The sequence below is a fragment of the Mizuhopecten yessoensis genome, unplaced genomic scaffold (assembly GCF_002113885.1).
Source record: "Mizuhopecten yessoensis strain PY_sf001 unplaced genomic scaffold, ASM211388v2 scaffold10355, whole genome shotgun sequence".
Classification (NCBI taxonomy): Eukaryota; Metazoa; Mollusca; class Bivalvia; order Pectinida; family Pectinidae; genus Mizuhopecten; species Mizuhopecten yessoensis.
This window is the reverse complement of record NW_018408505.1, coordinates 54,554-67,150: the sequence shown is the minus strand read 5'-3', so window position 1 is coordinate 67,150 and position 12,597 is coordinate 54,554. Positions and strand designations below refer to the sequence as shown.

The following is a 12,597-nucleotide window of genomic DNA, read 5'->3' as shown; positions in this document are numbered from 1 at the left end:
GTCTAAAACCTAGACACAAAGTTAGTCAGATTTCACTTGATCAATGACAGAGGTCACCAAATGTACAGTCTAAAACCTAGACACAAAGTTAGTCAGATTTCACTTTATCAATAACAGAAGTCACCAAATGTACAGTCTAAAACCTAGACACAAGGTTAGTCAGATTTCACTTGATCAATGATAGAGGTCACCAAATGTACAGTCTAAAACCTAGACACAAAGTTAGTCAGATTTCACTTGCTCAATGACAGAGGTCACCAAATATACTGTCTAAAACCTAGACACAAAGTTAGTCAGATTTCACTTTATCAATAACAGAAGTCACCAAATGTAAAGTCTAAAACCTAGACACAAGGTTAGTCAGATTTCACTTGATCAATGATAGAGGTCACCAAATGTACAGTCTAAAACCTAGACACAAAGTTAGTCAGATTTCGGGTTATCAATGACAGAGGTCACCAAATGTACAGTCTAAAACCTAGACACAAAGTTAGTCAGATTTCGGGTTATCAATGACAGAGGTCACCAAATGTACAGTCTAAAACCTAGACACAAAGTTAGTCGGATTTCACTTTATCAATAACAGAAGTCACCAAATGTATAGTCTAAAACCTAGACACAAGGTTAGTCAGATTTCACTTGATCAATGATAGAGGTCACCAAATGTACAGTCTAAAACCTAGACACAAAGTTAGTCAGATTTCACTTTATCAATGACAGAGGTCACCAAATGTACTGTCTAAAAAAAAAACTGACTGAGTTTACATTATAGGATGTTCTGTCTAAGGTCACGGTCAGTCACACTATAATATGTACTGTCTACAGCCTAGACTCATATTGTATAATGTACTGTCTACAGCCTAGACTCATATTGTATAATGTACTGTCTAAAGCCAGGGCCTGTATTCATGAAACCGTTCTCATGCTCAAGCATGGAATCTGTGCTCAAACCAACTTTCTGGTAACTCGCTTAGATCATGTCAAACGATCAAAAAGTCAAATGTAAACATTGAAAACAGTATTTGGCTATAAATCTCTTCAAAATGTTTCCAAATCATTGACAAAATAAGATTTATTTATTGAGTTATAACCAGAACAAGAAATTAGGCTTGAACACAAAATCCATGCTTGAGCATGAGAACGGCTTCATGAATACGGGCCCTGGACTAAAGGTCAGTCATACTGCATGTTGTACTGTGTAAAGCCTAGATGCAAGGTCAGTCGCATTGCAAAAGAGAAATAATCAATAATTAATGTAATTACAATAGGGAACAAGGAAACATTCCATTTACTGTAATTTTTGTTGTTTTTGGTTGATGTATGATATTGTAACATTTCATGTTAAAGAATGTACCCTCCGGAGACTGGTATTGTCCCGACTGTAAACCAAAAGAAACTAAGAGGAGCCCTCTGAAGAGCAGAAGACGCACATTCAGTGAGCAGTCAGAAGAGGAGAAGGAGGAAGAGGAAGAAGCAGACAGGTAAATTGAAAAACTTGCTAAATAAGATGACGTTGATAGAATTGTAAGCTAGATCATTTATAAGATACTGACGTAATGCATACAAACCCAGGTCTTCATATATTAATTATAGATTCAGCTTAAAGGGGCTGGTCGGGGAAAAAATTACAAAATAAATGGGTCTAAATGTGTTCTTTGGCCTTCCAAAAGTTGTACCACGGCAATATGATGGTCAAGTTCTTCTTGCAATGTCCAGTTTTGACCACTGAAATCTCAGGGGAAACCCCGCGTAAATTTAGCGCAGATCTATTTATTATATATGTCACATGGTTGTTTCGAAATTGAGGCATTGAAGATAACAACAATAGCACGCCGTCATGTGCCACGTCGGACTCAACTAGCGGACAAGACAGCAATACTATACGTAAATAATTGCTTTCAAAGGTCATGTATGATGCAAGTGTAGTATTCCTACCTATATGTTGTTGTTATATATAAAGGTATTGATACCTCGTGCCTGTCATGACTTTTGCATGCATCTTTTTATTTCGCCGCGATGTTTACTTTTGGCCTTGTTGATGACGCGCGTGCGGTAAAATTTCATCACTGATCTGGGTCAATTGAGAGTTTTAGACTGTCAGGTGACGATTTATGATTTCTTTAATATAGTTATAATTTTTACTCTTACGGAGTGAATTTCAGCAAAATTTGAATCGGTATATTTCATAAGAAGGTATCTTAAACATGTGTATGCCATTTTAGCAAATATGACATTTTTTCCCCGAACAGCCCCTTTAAGCAAAACTGCTATTGTCATTTCTAGAAATGAAAAATGTGTAAGGTGTATATGTATATTGTAAAATATTGGGAAATTGCCCTATTAGTGACTCATTTAAAAATACATTGTGTGACTACCGTAGTCACTTTGACATCATGGGTATCCTTTGCTGATTTTCTATATTTTCTGAATATGATGCATGTAGTTTCTTGACAGGTTTTTAGATAGGTGTTATAACTTTGTTTTGTATTTGTAGTGATGAGGAGGAAGAGGAAGCAGAAGAAGAAGTGGATGAGGAAGATGAGGAGGAAGAGGAAGAAAGCAATGATAACTTGTGTGCCGTGTGTAGCAAGGCAGGCATGCTCATCTGCTGTGACACGTGTCCCCTGTCCTACCATCTGGCCTGTGCCAAGCCTACTCTCAAGAAGGTTCCAAAGGGCAAGTGGCTGTGTCAGAAATGCTCTGGTGTCGAGAAACAGGGCAAGATCAAACTACCAGGCAAAGGTACTTCAAAGGTTTAGGAAAGTCTACTAGCACACCTGAGCTGATATTCATGAAACCATTCTCGTGCTCAAGCATGGACTATTTGCCCAGATTAGCGTTTTTGTAATTTGCTTAATCGTTTGACACAGTCAATGAACATACAATGCATAATTTTAATTTATTCTCATAAGCCCTGTCCGTACTAAGAGACCCTTATCATGGACATCAAAGAATCAAGTGTGTTCAACTCAGTTTGCAAACTAAAAATATATTTGCTCAACTGGAGTACAATGTAGTTGATATGTGCTGTGAAGGAATTACGACAGTAAAATCAGTTTTGTTAAGCCTGAATACAATGTAGTTTATCAGTTAAGTGCAGGAATTAAGATATTGAAATCGTTTTGCTTAGGTGGAAAGAAAGCATCAAAAGCAACCCCTACCTCAAGTAAGGCATCTTCAAAGAAGGGAAGTCCTCGTGACAGCCCAGTCACGGTGAAAAACTCACGTAAAAGGAGTCGTCCTGCCTCACCTATGGATGAGGTTAAACCTAAGCTAAAGAAGGCTGCCAAGTCCATGTCAAAACTGGCTCAGGATGTGAATGGAGGTATATAAATCAAGGGTTTAATACATGCTTAAATCAATTATCTGCAGATTTTAATATTTATTCAATATTATGTCACACATTTCTAATCAAGTGAAAGTACAGAATTATAAACCTGAAAAGTGCTTATTTAGTGATATGTTCATATGTATTGTTACATTTAACACTCAGAATCAAAGCTTTGTGTTGAAACCCAAGGTTTTAATTATTCTGTTATTCGGGATCTGCATCAGAGATGTATATGCCATGTCATAATTTCTGTCTGTATTGTTATGTCTGTCTTCTGTCAACACTTCTATATCTAGAGATTTTCTCAGAATCAGAAGTCTTAAATTTCTTGATATTTCATGGCCATACATTTTTATATGAAGATATGTAATAAAGCTTAAAAGAAACATTCTTCAGTCAAGGTCAACATCACTTTTGCTTAAGAATTGTATTGCTTTTTATGATCCTCTATCTTTCATTATGGTGGTAAATGGTATTTGGTGAACATATGTAATGCCAATATAAGATGGCCACTGCTCATTTGTTCTGCAGTTGTGTCTTCTGCAAAGTAAAGGTCTTTTAGAACTCTTGATGGAATCCTTTGATTTTCAGGATTTTTTCTATGCAATCAATTAGTATCAATTTAACCCAGTCTTTTGATTTTGAACCGAATCTGAAAATCAACACGGCTGTCAGAGGGAGCAGGCCATGTACCTACACTGGAATTCTTGTGTTAATACAAAATGTACAAGGTGGTAAAAAGAACTTTCAAATATATATGTCTGGTGGGTATGTTATATACCTTAGCCATGTTCCATTTATAAAATGACCAGTGGTAGAGTTGATCCAATCATCAAAGTTTACAACAAGAGGACCAATGATATGAACAGTATATGTGTTTATTATATAATGGTAATATGGGATGACTTATTTATTTTTGAAGATGCCGATATTAAGCAAGTTGCTACTACAAGTTCACGAGGCAATTCCAAAGTACAGCATATGAAGATTTGTGAAGACCTTATCCATGAGCTGGTTAAACACGAGGAGAGTACTCCATTCTTGAAACCTGTCAGCAAAAAACTGGTATGTTTGACCTGTTCTCTTAACATTACTATAAATGTCAAGGGTTTTGACCATAAGGAAAGCATGTATACAAATAGTTTGACAATCTTCATGTTGTCATTGTAGAATTTTAATCGTTTTGTGACTTACCTTTTCCTCATGCGTGTTTGATCAGAGCAGAGCTCTTCATGCTGACACAAGTTTGAATAGATGTTCGATCAGATAGATACTCGATCACACTAAGTTCAGTCAATATTCTCACACAGAATTTATCAATTTCACCTCTGCTAGATAGTTCAAGTGACTATTACTGTTGTTCTGAAATATGTACTTTGTAAATTGAAGGGTTTTCTTAATTCTCTTTGTAGGTTCCTGATTATCATGACATTATTGCATGTCCAATGGACTTCTCAACCGTTCGTAACAAGATTAATAGTTTTATATACACTGATGCACTAAGTATAGTGCAGGATGTACGACTCATCTTCTCCAACTGTGCTCAGTACAACAAAAAACAGACTCCCGAGTACAAAGCTGGAGGCATTCTTTCCAAGCTGTTCGAGAAACGACTCCGAGAAAATCATATAAGTGTTGATGACTCTGCTCCACCCAGCAAGAAACAACGCCGCACTTTATAGTGTTGAGCATAGGGTTTAGATTTTGTGTATATTTGGGAAATGGTGATCATTGATGGGATGCATCTTATTTGTATCCGTTGCCCAAGAAGTTGAGAGTTCATTATTATATCAGTGGCAACGTTTTACAAATCGAGTATAATTGTACTAAGTTTGGATTTACTAAGTCTTGTGCATGTGAGAAATTCGTTTTCAAGTGTTAATGGAAGAAAATAGTTGTTCTGAGTGTGCTTATAAATATTTCTGACTGGTAGTTTGTTTAAATGTTAACTTAATTAGTCGGTTGCTGATCTTTTATAACAAAAATTTAATGGACACAAGAGGTAGCTCTTTTGACTGATTTAAAGTCGTTACAGCAGATGTTGAATTGAGTAATCATGATCTAGGTTTGATAAGATGGAGTATGTTACTGCTAGGAATGTGTGGACAAAGATTACTGGTAGATTTACCTGTTGTCTTAAATACCTGGTTTTTTTTGGTTTTTTTTAAGTGCTCAAAGTTTGGAATTCCATTCAAGGGTTCAACTGTAAGACTAAGCATATGCATGTGAGAAACTGTTAAAACTAACTTCAAGAAGTGAGAAGGATTTATTCCGGAGAAACCCATAGGTCTATATGTACATTAAATACCTCCAAGTTCAACACTCTTGTCACTTAGTAATGGATTCAGACAAAGGCCGAAGTGATACTATATTTGATTACCATACACTGTATTTTTGTTTTGATGGTGAGTATGTGCCTTTTTACTTTAAGAAAGAAAATACTAATACAAACAAGGGGGAAAAAACTTGAGTTGATTGAGTGAGCTTATGTCAGGGAAATGTGTTCATCATCATCTCTTTGATGATATTAAGGCTTGTCCAAATAAATTACCTAAGTTTGACATCGTTTGTTAATATAGAAACAAGTGAGTGATCCAGGCCCAGTAGTTATTAGAATACAAGGCTGCCTTATCTTCTCATACAGTTTAATTTTAAAAGATTTTTTTGGATTTATGTTGTTCACAATATTTGCCATCCTAGAAAATATATTAATTTGCATGTAATTGTTTAACATATCTGTCCTTTACTGATTTCCATACAGTGATCCAGAGTGGTTCTCTGCAACAACATCAGCTTGTTTTGATCTCAAAAATTTATATATACGTTCTATATTTATTGACCTTGAACTTGTATGAACAAGCACTTGTATATGACTCCACTTTAGGATGAAACAGCTTTATGATGCAGTGTCATTCATTTTTGGCATTAAGTATCTGTTACCAAATTTTAAAGGCATTCGTCTGTACTGCCAGTGTAGTACTGCATTGATTATGACCAAACAATCTGTCAAGGCTCTAGTATTGTTTTAATCTCAACAATTTGTATACATGCTATATTTATTGACCTTGTACAACTAAGGGACATGTTACTGACTCTACTTAATAGCATCCAAGAAGTTCTTGTTCCATATACTGCCAATACCATGTTGACTGTTCATAATAAGACAAAGTGTCCCATCTATAGTGTGACATCAATGTATTACTCTGTAAATCACTATTCACATGTACACTAATGCTAGATAGTGCATCAAGTGACTTTTTGCAAGGTTTTTAATATATGAAGGGAACAATTCAGTACAGGAAATCTCTGGTTTAGATATGACACAATGACATGGTTTAGATGTGACATTATGATGAAAATAAGCTATTAGAATTTGTGATGTACCATCTTCACTAATTTACTTGAAAACTTATGCAGTATTACACTAAATAGATTTCAATGAACTAACAAGGAATTAAAAAGCAAATTTTTATGAAATTAGTAATCATGATAAGTTATATGTTTCTTAATCTGTTAATCTAGGAAAAGTGTTATAATTTCAAGGGAATTCTTTTACCAGGAGTGGTAATACTGGTTCTGTTAATAATACTGGGGCTCTTTAGCTTGTGCTAAGTGTATTAAACTATGATGCATGTTCACTTAGCTCTCAAATCATTGTTTATATGGATGGCAGTACCTACGGAACCCTGCCAGCTGATGTTGCGTTGGACCAAAGTCCTGTGTGTTGATGTGGTTACACAAGTCGACTGTTACAATATTTATGAACATGTCTTACCGGTATTTCTATATCTAGATTACTGTCTGTGTTATCAATTGCTGTACTATTAAATTATTGACAACAATACTGAGTTTCTTTAGTATGTATATCAAAGGGATTATTATTACACCATAGAATGAGACAATTTGGAATCTGCTGCTTCCTGAAGAAACCTTGCCATGCACAGGAGATATATATGGTTAACTGGCACATGCACAGTAATTTTCCGACCTTGGTGTAATTAAATATTATTTTTTAGCTGGAATGTGAATCGTGGGAGCTGTTGCTATCCGCTTTTGTCCGTCGTAAATCTTTTAAAGTTAAAATCCTAGTCAGTATCTTCTATAGTGCTAAATGATGAGCACGTGGTCAAGGATAATTTTTAGCTCACCTGCCCGAAGGTTAAGTGAGCTTATGCCATGGCGCAGCGTCCGTCGTCCGTCAACTTTTCCTTTAAACCGCTACTTGTCCAGAACGGCCCAGTAGATTTTGACCAAATTTGGTCAGAAGCATCTTTGGGGGAAGGGGAAAAACCTTTGTTTGGTCCATATTTGGTGTGGTTCATCCTTGGGTAAAGGGGAACCAATTTTGTATAAATGGTGGGTGGGGGCTGAGGGGCGAGGCCCAATAGGGGAAATATAGCAAATACTTTAAAATCCTTGTTCTTCTGTAGGAATGAAAGGATTTGTTCTGAAGCATCCTTGGGTAAAGAGGAACCAATTTTGTATAAACCGTGGGTCTGGCCCCTCAGGGGCCTTAGAGGTGGGCCCAATAGGGGAAATAGAGATTAAACTTTTAAAATCCTTCTTCGACCATCGGGATTAAGGGATTTTATTCTAATTTGGTTTGGAGGATCCCATGTATAAGCAGTGGGTGTGGTCTCCAAGGGGGCAGAAGGACGGGGCTCAATAAGGGAAATAGAGGTAAATCTTTAAAATCTTCTACCAAAAAAAACCCCAGAACCGTAGAAAAGCAGAGAGACGGTGGCGATGGACCAAATTAATCGTTCACCAACAGATGTATAGAGAGCAATGTCGGCTAGTTGGTTCACTACTCTTTCAGTCAAAGAAGGCTTATTATTCAGAAAGAATCAAAGAATGGGGCAAGGATAATAGACAGCTTTTTAGACTCACCAAAAACCTAATGGGACAGAAAGGTGAGATTATCCTACCAAGCTGTAATGCTGAAAAAGACTTAGCAAGCAAGTTCAGTGATTACTTTCTGAATAAAATCATCTTAATCAGGAAAAATATTACCGAAGTGAACACCTCTGCTGATATTGACATCTCTGTCATGACTGCTGACATTGCACTTGATAGGGGACCATTGGCAAAGCTCTCACCAACAACCAAGGACGAGTTGTACAACATTATCATGACCTGGCAATCAAAATCCTGTGAGCTTGATCCACTGCCTACAGACCTATTAAAGCAATGCCTTGAAGCACTGCTTCCTTTGATTACCTCAATCATGAACAAATCATTGGCTGAATCAAAGGTTCCATTATGTTTCAAGAAGGCACATGTCAGAGCATTGTTAAAGAAGCCTGGAATGGACAAGGAGGAGTTGAAAAACTACCGCCCAGTTTCAAATCTGCCTTTTCTGTCTAAGATCTTGGAGAAGATTGTGTCCCTGCGTGGAGAGGTTCATCTCCATGCAAACAGTCTCCATGACAACATGCAATCGGCCTACCGCATGGGACACTCTACTGAGACGGCCCTCCTACGTGTACATAATGATATAGCTTCTGCATTGGATAACAAGTGCAGAGCTGTGCTTGTCATGCTGGACTTGTCAGCTGCATTTGACGTCATCGACCATGGCATACTTTATAAACGTCTGGAATACTCTTATGGAGTGACTGATACCGCACTATGCTGGATACAGTCTTACCTGAGTGAACGACGACAGTGTGTTGCCATCGGATCTTCCACCTCACATGACAAAGTACTAGATTTCGGGGTTCCTCAAGGGTCGGTGTTAGGACCACGAAAATATTGTATGTACTCCAAACCGATTGGAGAGATTTGTCGTCGCCATAGCCTTCGCTATCATTGCTATGCTGATGACACACAAATTTACATGGTCATAAAACCACAGGACAGTTGGAATACAGTCTCAGAAAGTCTGGAAGCTTGTCTGACAGATATCAGTATCTGGATGAACGCCAACATGCTTAAACTTAATCAGGAAAAGACGGAACTAATCGTCTTTTCCCCAAAGTGTCAGCAAACAATGGCTCTCCAGCTCAAGGTTGGTGCCAGAACTATTGAGACTGTTCCAGCTGTTAAAAACCTAGGGGTATACTTTGACAGTTCTCTGAACATGGAGAAACAAGTGAACGCTATTGCCAAATCCTGTTACTACCAGATCAGGAACATCGGCTGTATTCGGCAGTTTCTAACTGCAGATGCATGCAAGATTTTGGTGCATTCACTTGTTACCTCTCGGTTGGATTATGGTAACGCCCTGCTCTGTGGTATATCTGACAAACTAACTAGTCGTCTGCAGAGGGTTCAGAACACTGCAGCACGGCTAGTTACTCGTACTCGAAAGAGAGAGCACATCACACCTGCGCTTTATTCGTTGCACTGGTTACCTGTACGATACAGGTCGCAGTACAAAATTCTGGTATACACATACAAGGCACTGAATGGAACAGCTCCTCAGTACCTACAGGAGCTTGTTACCCTGTATCAGCCGTCACGATCACTGCGGTCGGAGTCAGAATCTTTGTTGTGTGTCCCAAAATCTCGTACTGTGACCTACGGAAACAGATGCTTTGGAAGGGTTTCGGCTACGTTGTGGAATAGCTTACCATCTGTAATTAGAAAGTCCAATACCCTGGCCAAGTTCAAGAGGGACATCAAAACTCACCTTTTCACGTCTGCATTTTAGAATCTTTGCAAAGACGTTATGTAAATACCACCCTTTTATTTGTTCAATTATGTGCAAATTGCTTGCTTAAATGTATAAAAGTGATTGTAAGCCTTTGTTTTTTGTTTTCACAATTATAACCATTACTATTATCCATATGTTGTAAAGCGCTTTAGAGTAATTTTACAAATTATATAGGGCGCTATATAAATGTTGTATATTATTATTATTATTACTATAGGGATGAAGGGATTTCTTCCCAATTTGGTCTGGAGAATCCTCGGCGAAAGAGACTCAATTTTGTATAAACCGTGAGTGTGGCCCCCCTGGGGGCAGATTGGTGGGCCCATTAGGGAAAACATAGCAAATTCTTCAAAAACCTTCTTCAGTACGAATAACAGGATTTTGTCCAAATTTGGTATGAAGCATCCTTGGGTGAAGGGGNGTGATAACGGTGTGTCTAAACCCCCCGGAAGCAGAGAGGCGGGGCCTGATAGGGGAATTAGAGGTAAAACCTTTAAAATCCTTCTTTTACCATAGGGATTAAGGGATTTTATCCTAATTTAGGCTGGAGCATCCTTTGGCCAAGGGGACTCAATTTTGTATAAGCAGTGGGTATGACCCCCCTAGGGGCATAGGGGTGGGTCTCTGTTTGAAGTTTGTTCTCGCTATTCTCAGGTACTGGATGGATCTATCTGAACCATTGAGTGCTATATCTTTACTTTATACCAATTATTTTAAACACATTCAGGTAAGCGATACAGGCCATCTGGGCCTCTTGTTGTTATCTACGAGTCAATTACATATTTAAATCCAAAAAAAAATAGAAAAATAAAAATTGGAATTTAAAGCAAATTGCAATTTTGCTGAAACTTAATTGAAACGATTAATATAGTCCAGATCGGTTCTTGTTATTTTGGAACTGATTTTAAATTCAATATGCAAATTCTACTGAACCAATTTCACCCAAACTGAAGTGATGCGTGCATGGTCCTGCCAAATTGTTGTCATTTCGGGGCCGAATTCTGCCATGACAGTCGGCTTGGACGTATATCGTATTGTAAGATCAGAATGCTGTAAACGTGACGTGTAATAGTAGAAGTAGGGACTCTTAGTGGTTTTTTCGTCTTTTACTACAAAGCCGTTCTCTGTCAACTTTCTATAGTTTTTAGCTCGCCTGGCCCGAAGGGCATTTTTGTTCGAGATTTGTCACAAGAAGCCTAATATTTGCCCAAACACCAGACTTTACTTTTCAAAGATGTCTGATGTGGCCAGACATACTTGTCATAATGTTTAAGACTGGTGCTGGGGCCAGAGGAAACTGACTAGACCATCATCTGGTTTGATGTCAAAGAAAGTGGTTTGTTTTCGCTTGGTACTATATGGTTTCCTCGTACTCAGCTTTGTCAGCCGACATCTATGAGGTAAGTCTTCTTTCACTTTTGATCGGTCCGAGAGCCTATACTGTGCATCAGTTTGTATAGTGGTAGGAGATGGTATTTGATTTATAATTGCATATCCGGTTTGATCCTTCAACCGGTAGGATCTGTGTCCTGATGTGGTATGGTTGGGTGAGGAAAGACGCCTTTTCCATTATTTACAGTATTTCTTTACACAGTTTTCCTGTCAAATTGGACCGGACGCTTTTATACGATCAGGCTTGCATTGGATGTTATGCATGGGTGTTTAAAGGTAAGGAAAGTCTTACCTGACTACCTGTTTTTTCAAGCAATGATGTTAGGATGTTGTTGGCATTTCTGGGTCCTGTTAGACGTCTTTGTATAAATAGAGGAAGCGGTGGATTTTATACATGGTTTTGATAACATCAGCATTAGATTTTGCCTCAAATTCTACACATTGTGATCACCTTTCGTCCGTCGATGTACCTTAAACAATTATATTTTAGATTTCTTCTCAAAAACTGTCTGTAAAAGTTTGATGAAACTGGTTGTCTCAGAGTGCAAAATGTTCAAAAGACATATTTTCGGAAACTTATGGGTGGATTTTATGCAATATTAAAACTGAATTATTATTTATTTCGTTTGTTTGTATATCATTTGTCAACCTCAATAAGGTGACCGTGAAGGCCCTTGACCTCTTGTTTTTAGGAATAGAATGCCTTCTTTCCTGTCACTGCGGTCAGTCAGCAAGGTGTGCTCAGATTTCCTCTGTCCTGGAATAAATAAGGATCAAATGTGACAAGTATGTATGTATGCAAGTATTGTTTAGATTTTGTATTTCTAAACTATTGACATTATTCTTCTGAAACTGCCAAGATGTGTAAAATAGCACACGTAAGATCCGTACACCAAGGTCCATATTACCGGAGATCCGTACACCAAGGTCCATATTACCGGAGATCCGTACACCAAGGTCCATATTACCGGACAATTAGAAGACACTCCCAGTCATTTTTAGCATCTAGTGCTGTTCTCTGGGAGCGGAATATATTATAGATTCTGTTCTTGTCACCCCGATTTAGATAGTTCACGTGTACTGAGAATTTACTGTATTTGTGTTATACGTAACAGCTGACCATCAATTTAATGAGCACGCCCCACTCAAAAGATATAATTGATGAGAATGTAGTTTATGGAGATGGTTCCCGAGCTGTAATGTGTTATACATGCTG

General features: G+C 37.9%; 1 protein-coding gene across 5 annotated transcripts in view; it reads left to right on the top strand.

Annotated features, from left to right (window-relative positions):
* Positions 1-7,173, top strand: part of LOC110460304 (bromodomain adjacent to zinc finger domain protein 1A-like) — a 39,128-nt gene extending 31,955 nt beyond the window's left edge. For all 5 annotated transcript variants that reach the window (XM_021513134.1, XM_021513133.1, XM_021513135.1 and 2 more), the window contains 5 exons: positions 1,348-1,481; positions 2,495-2,742; positions 3,131-3,325; positions 4,254-4,396; positions 4,744-7,173. In XM_021513134.1, the coding sequence (XP_021368809.1) occupies positions 1,348-1,481; positions 2,495-2,742; positions 3,131-3,325; positions 4,254-4,396; positions 4,744-5,013 (990 nt within the window). In that variant the 3' untranslated portion in view covers positions 5,014-7,173. The remainder of the gene's footprint in view (positions 1-1,347; positions 1,482-2,494; positions 2,743-3,130; positions 3,326-4,253; positions 4,397-4,743) is intronic.
* Positions 7,174-12,597: the final 5,424 nt, after the last annotated feature.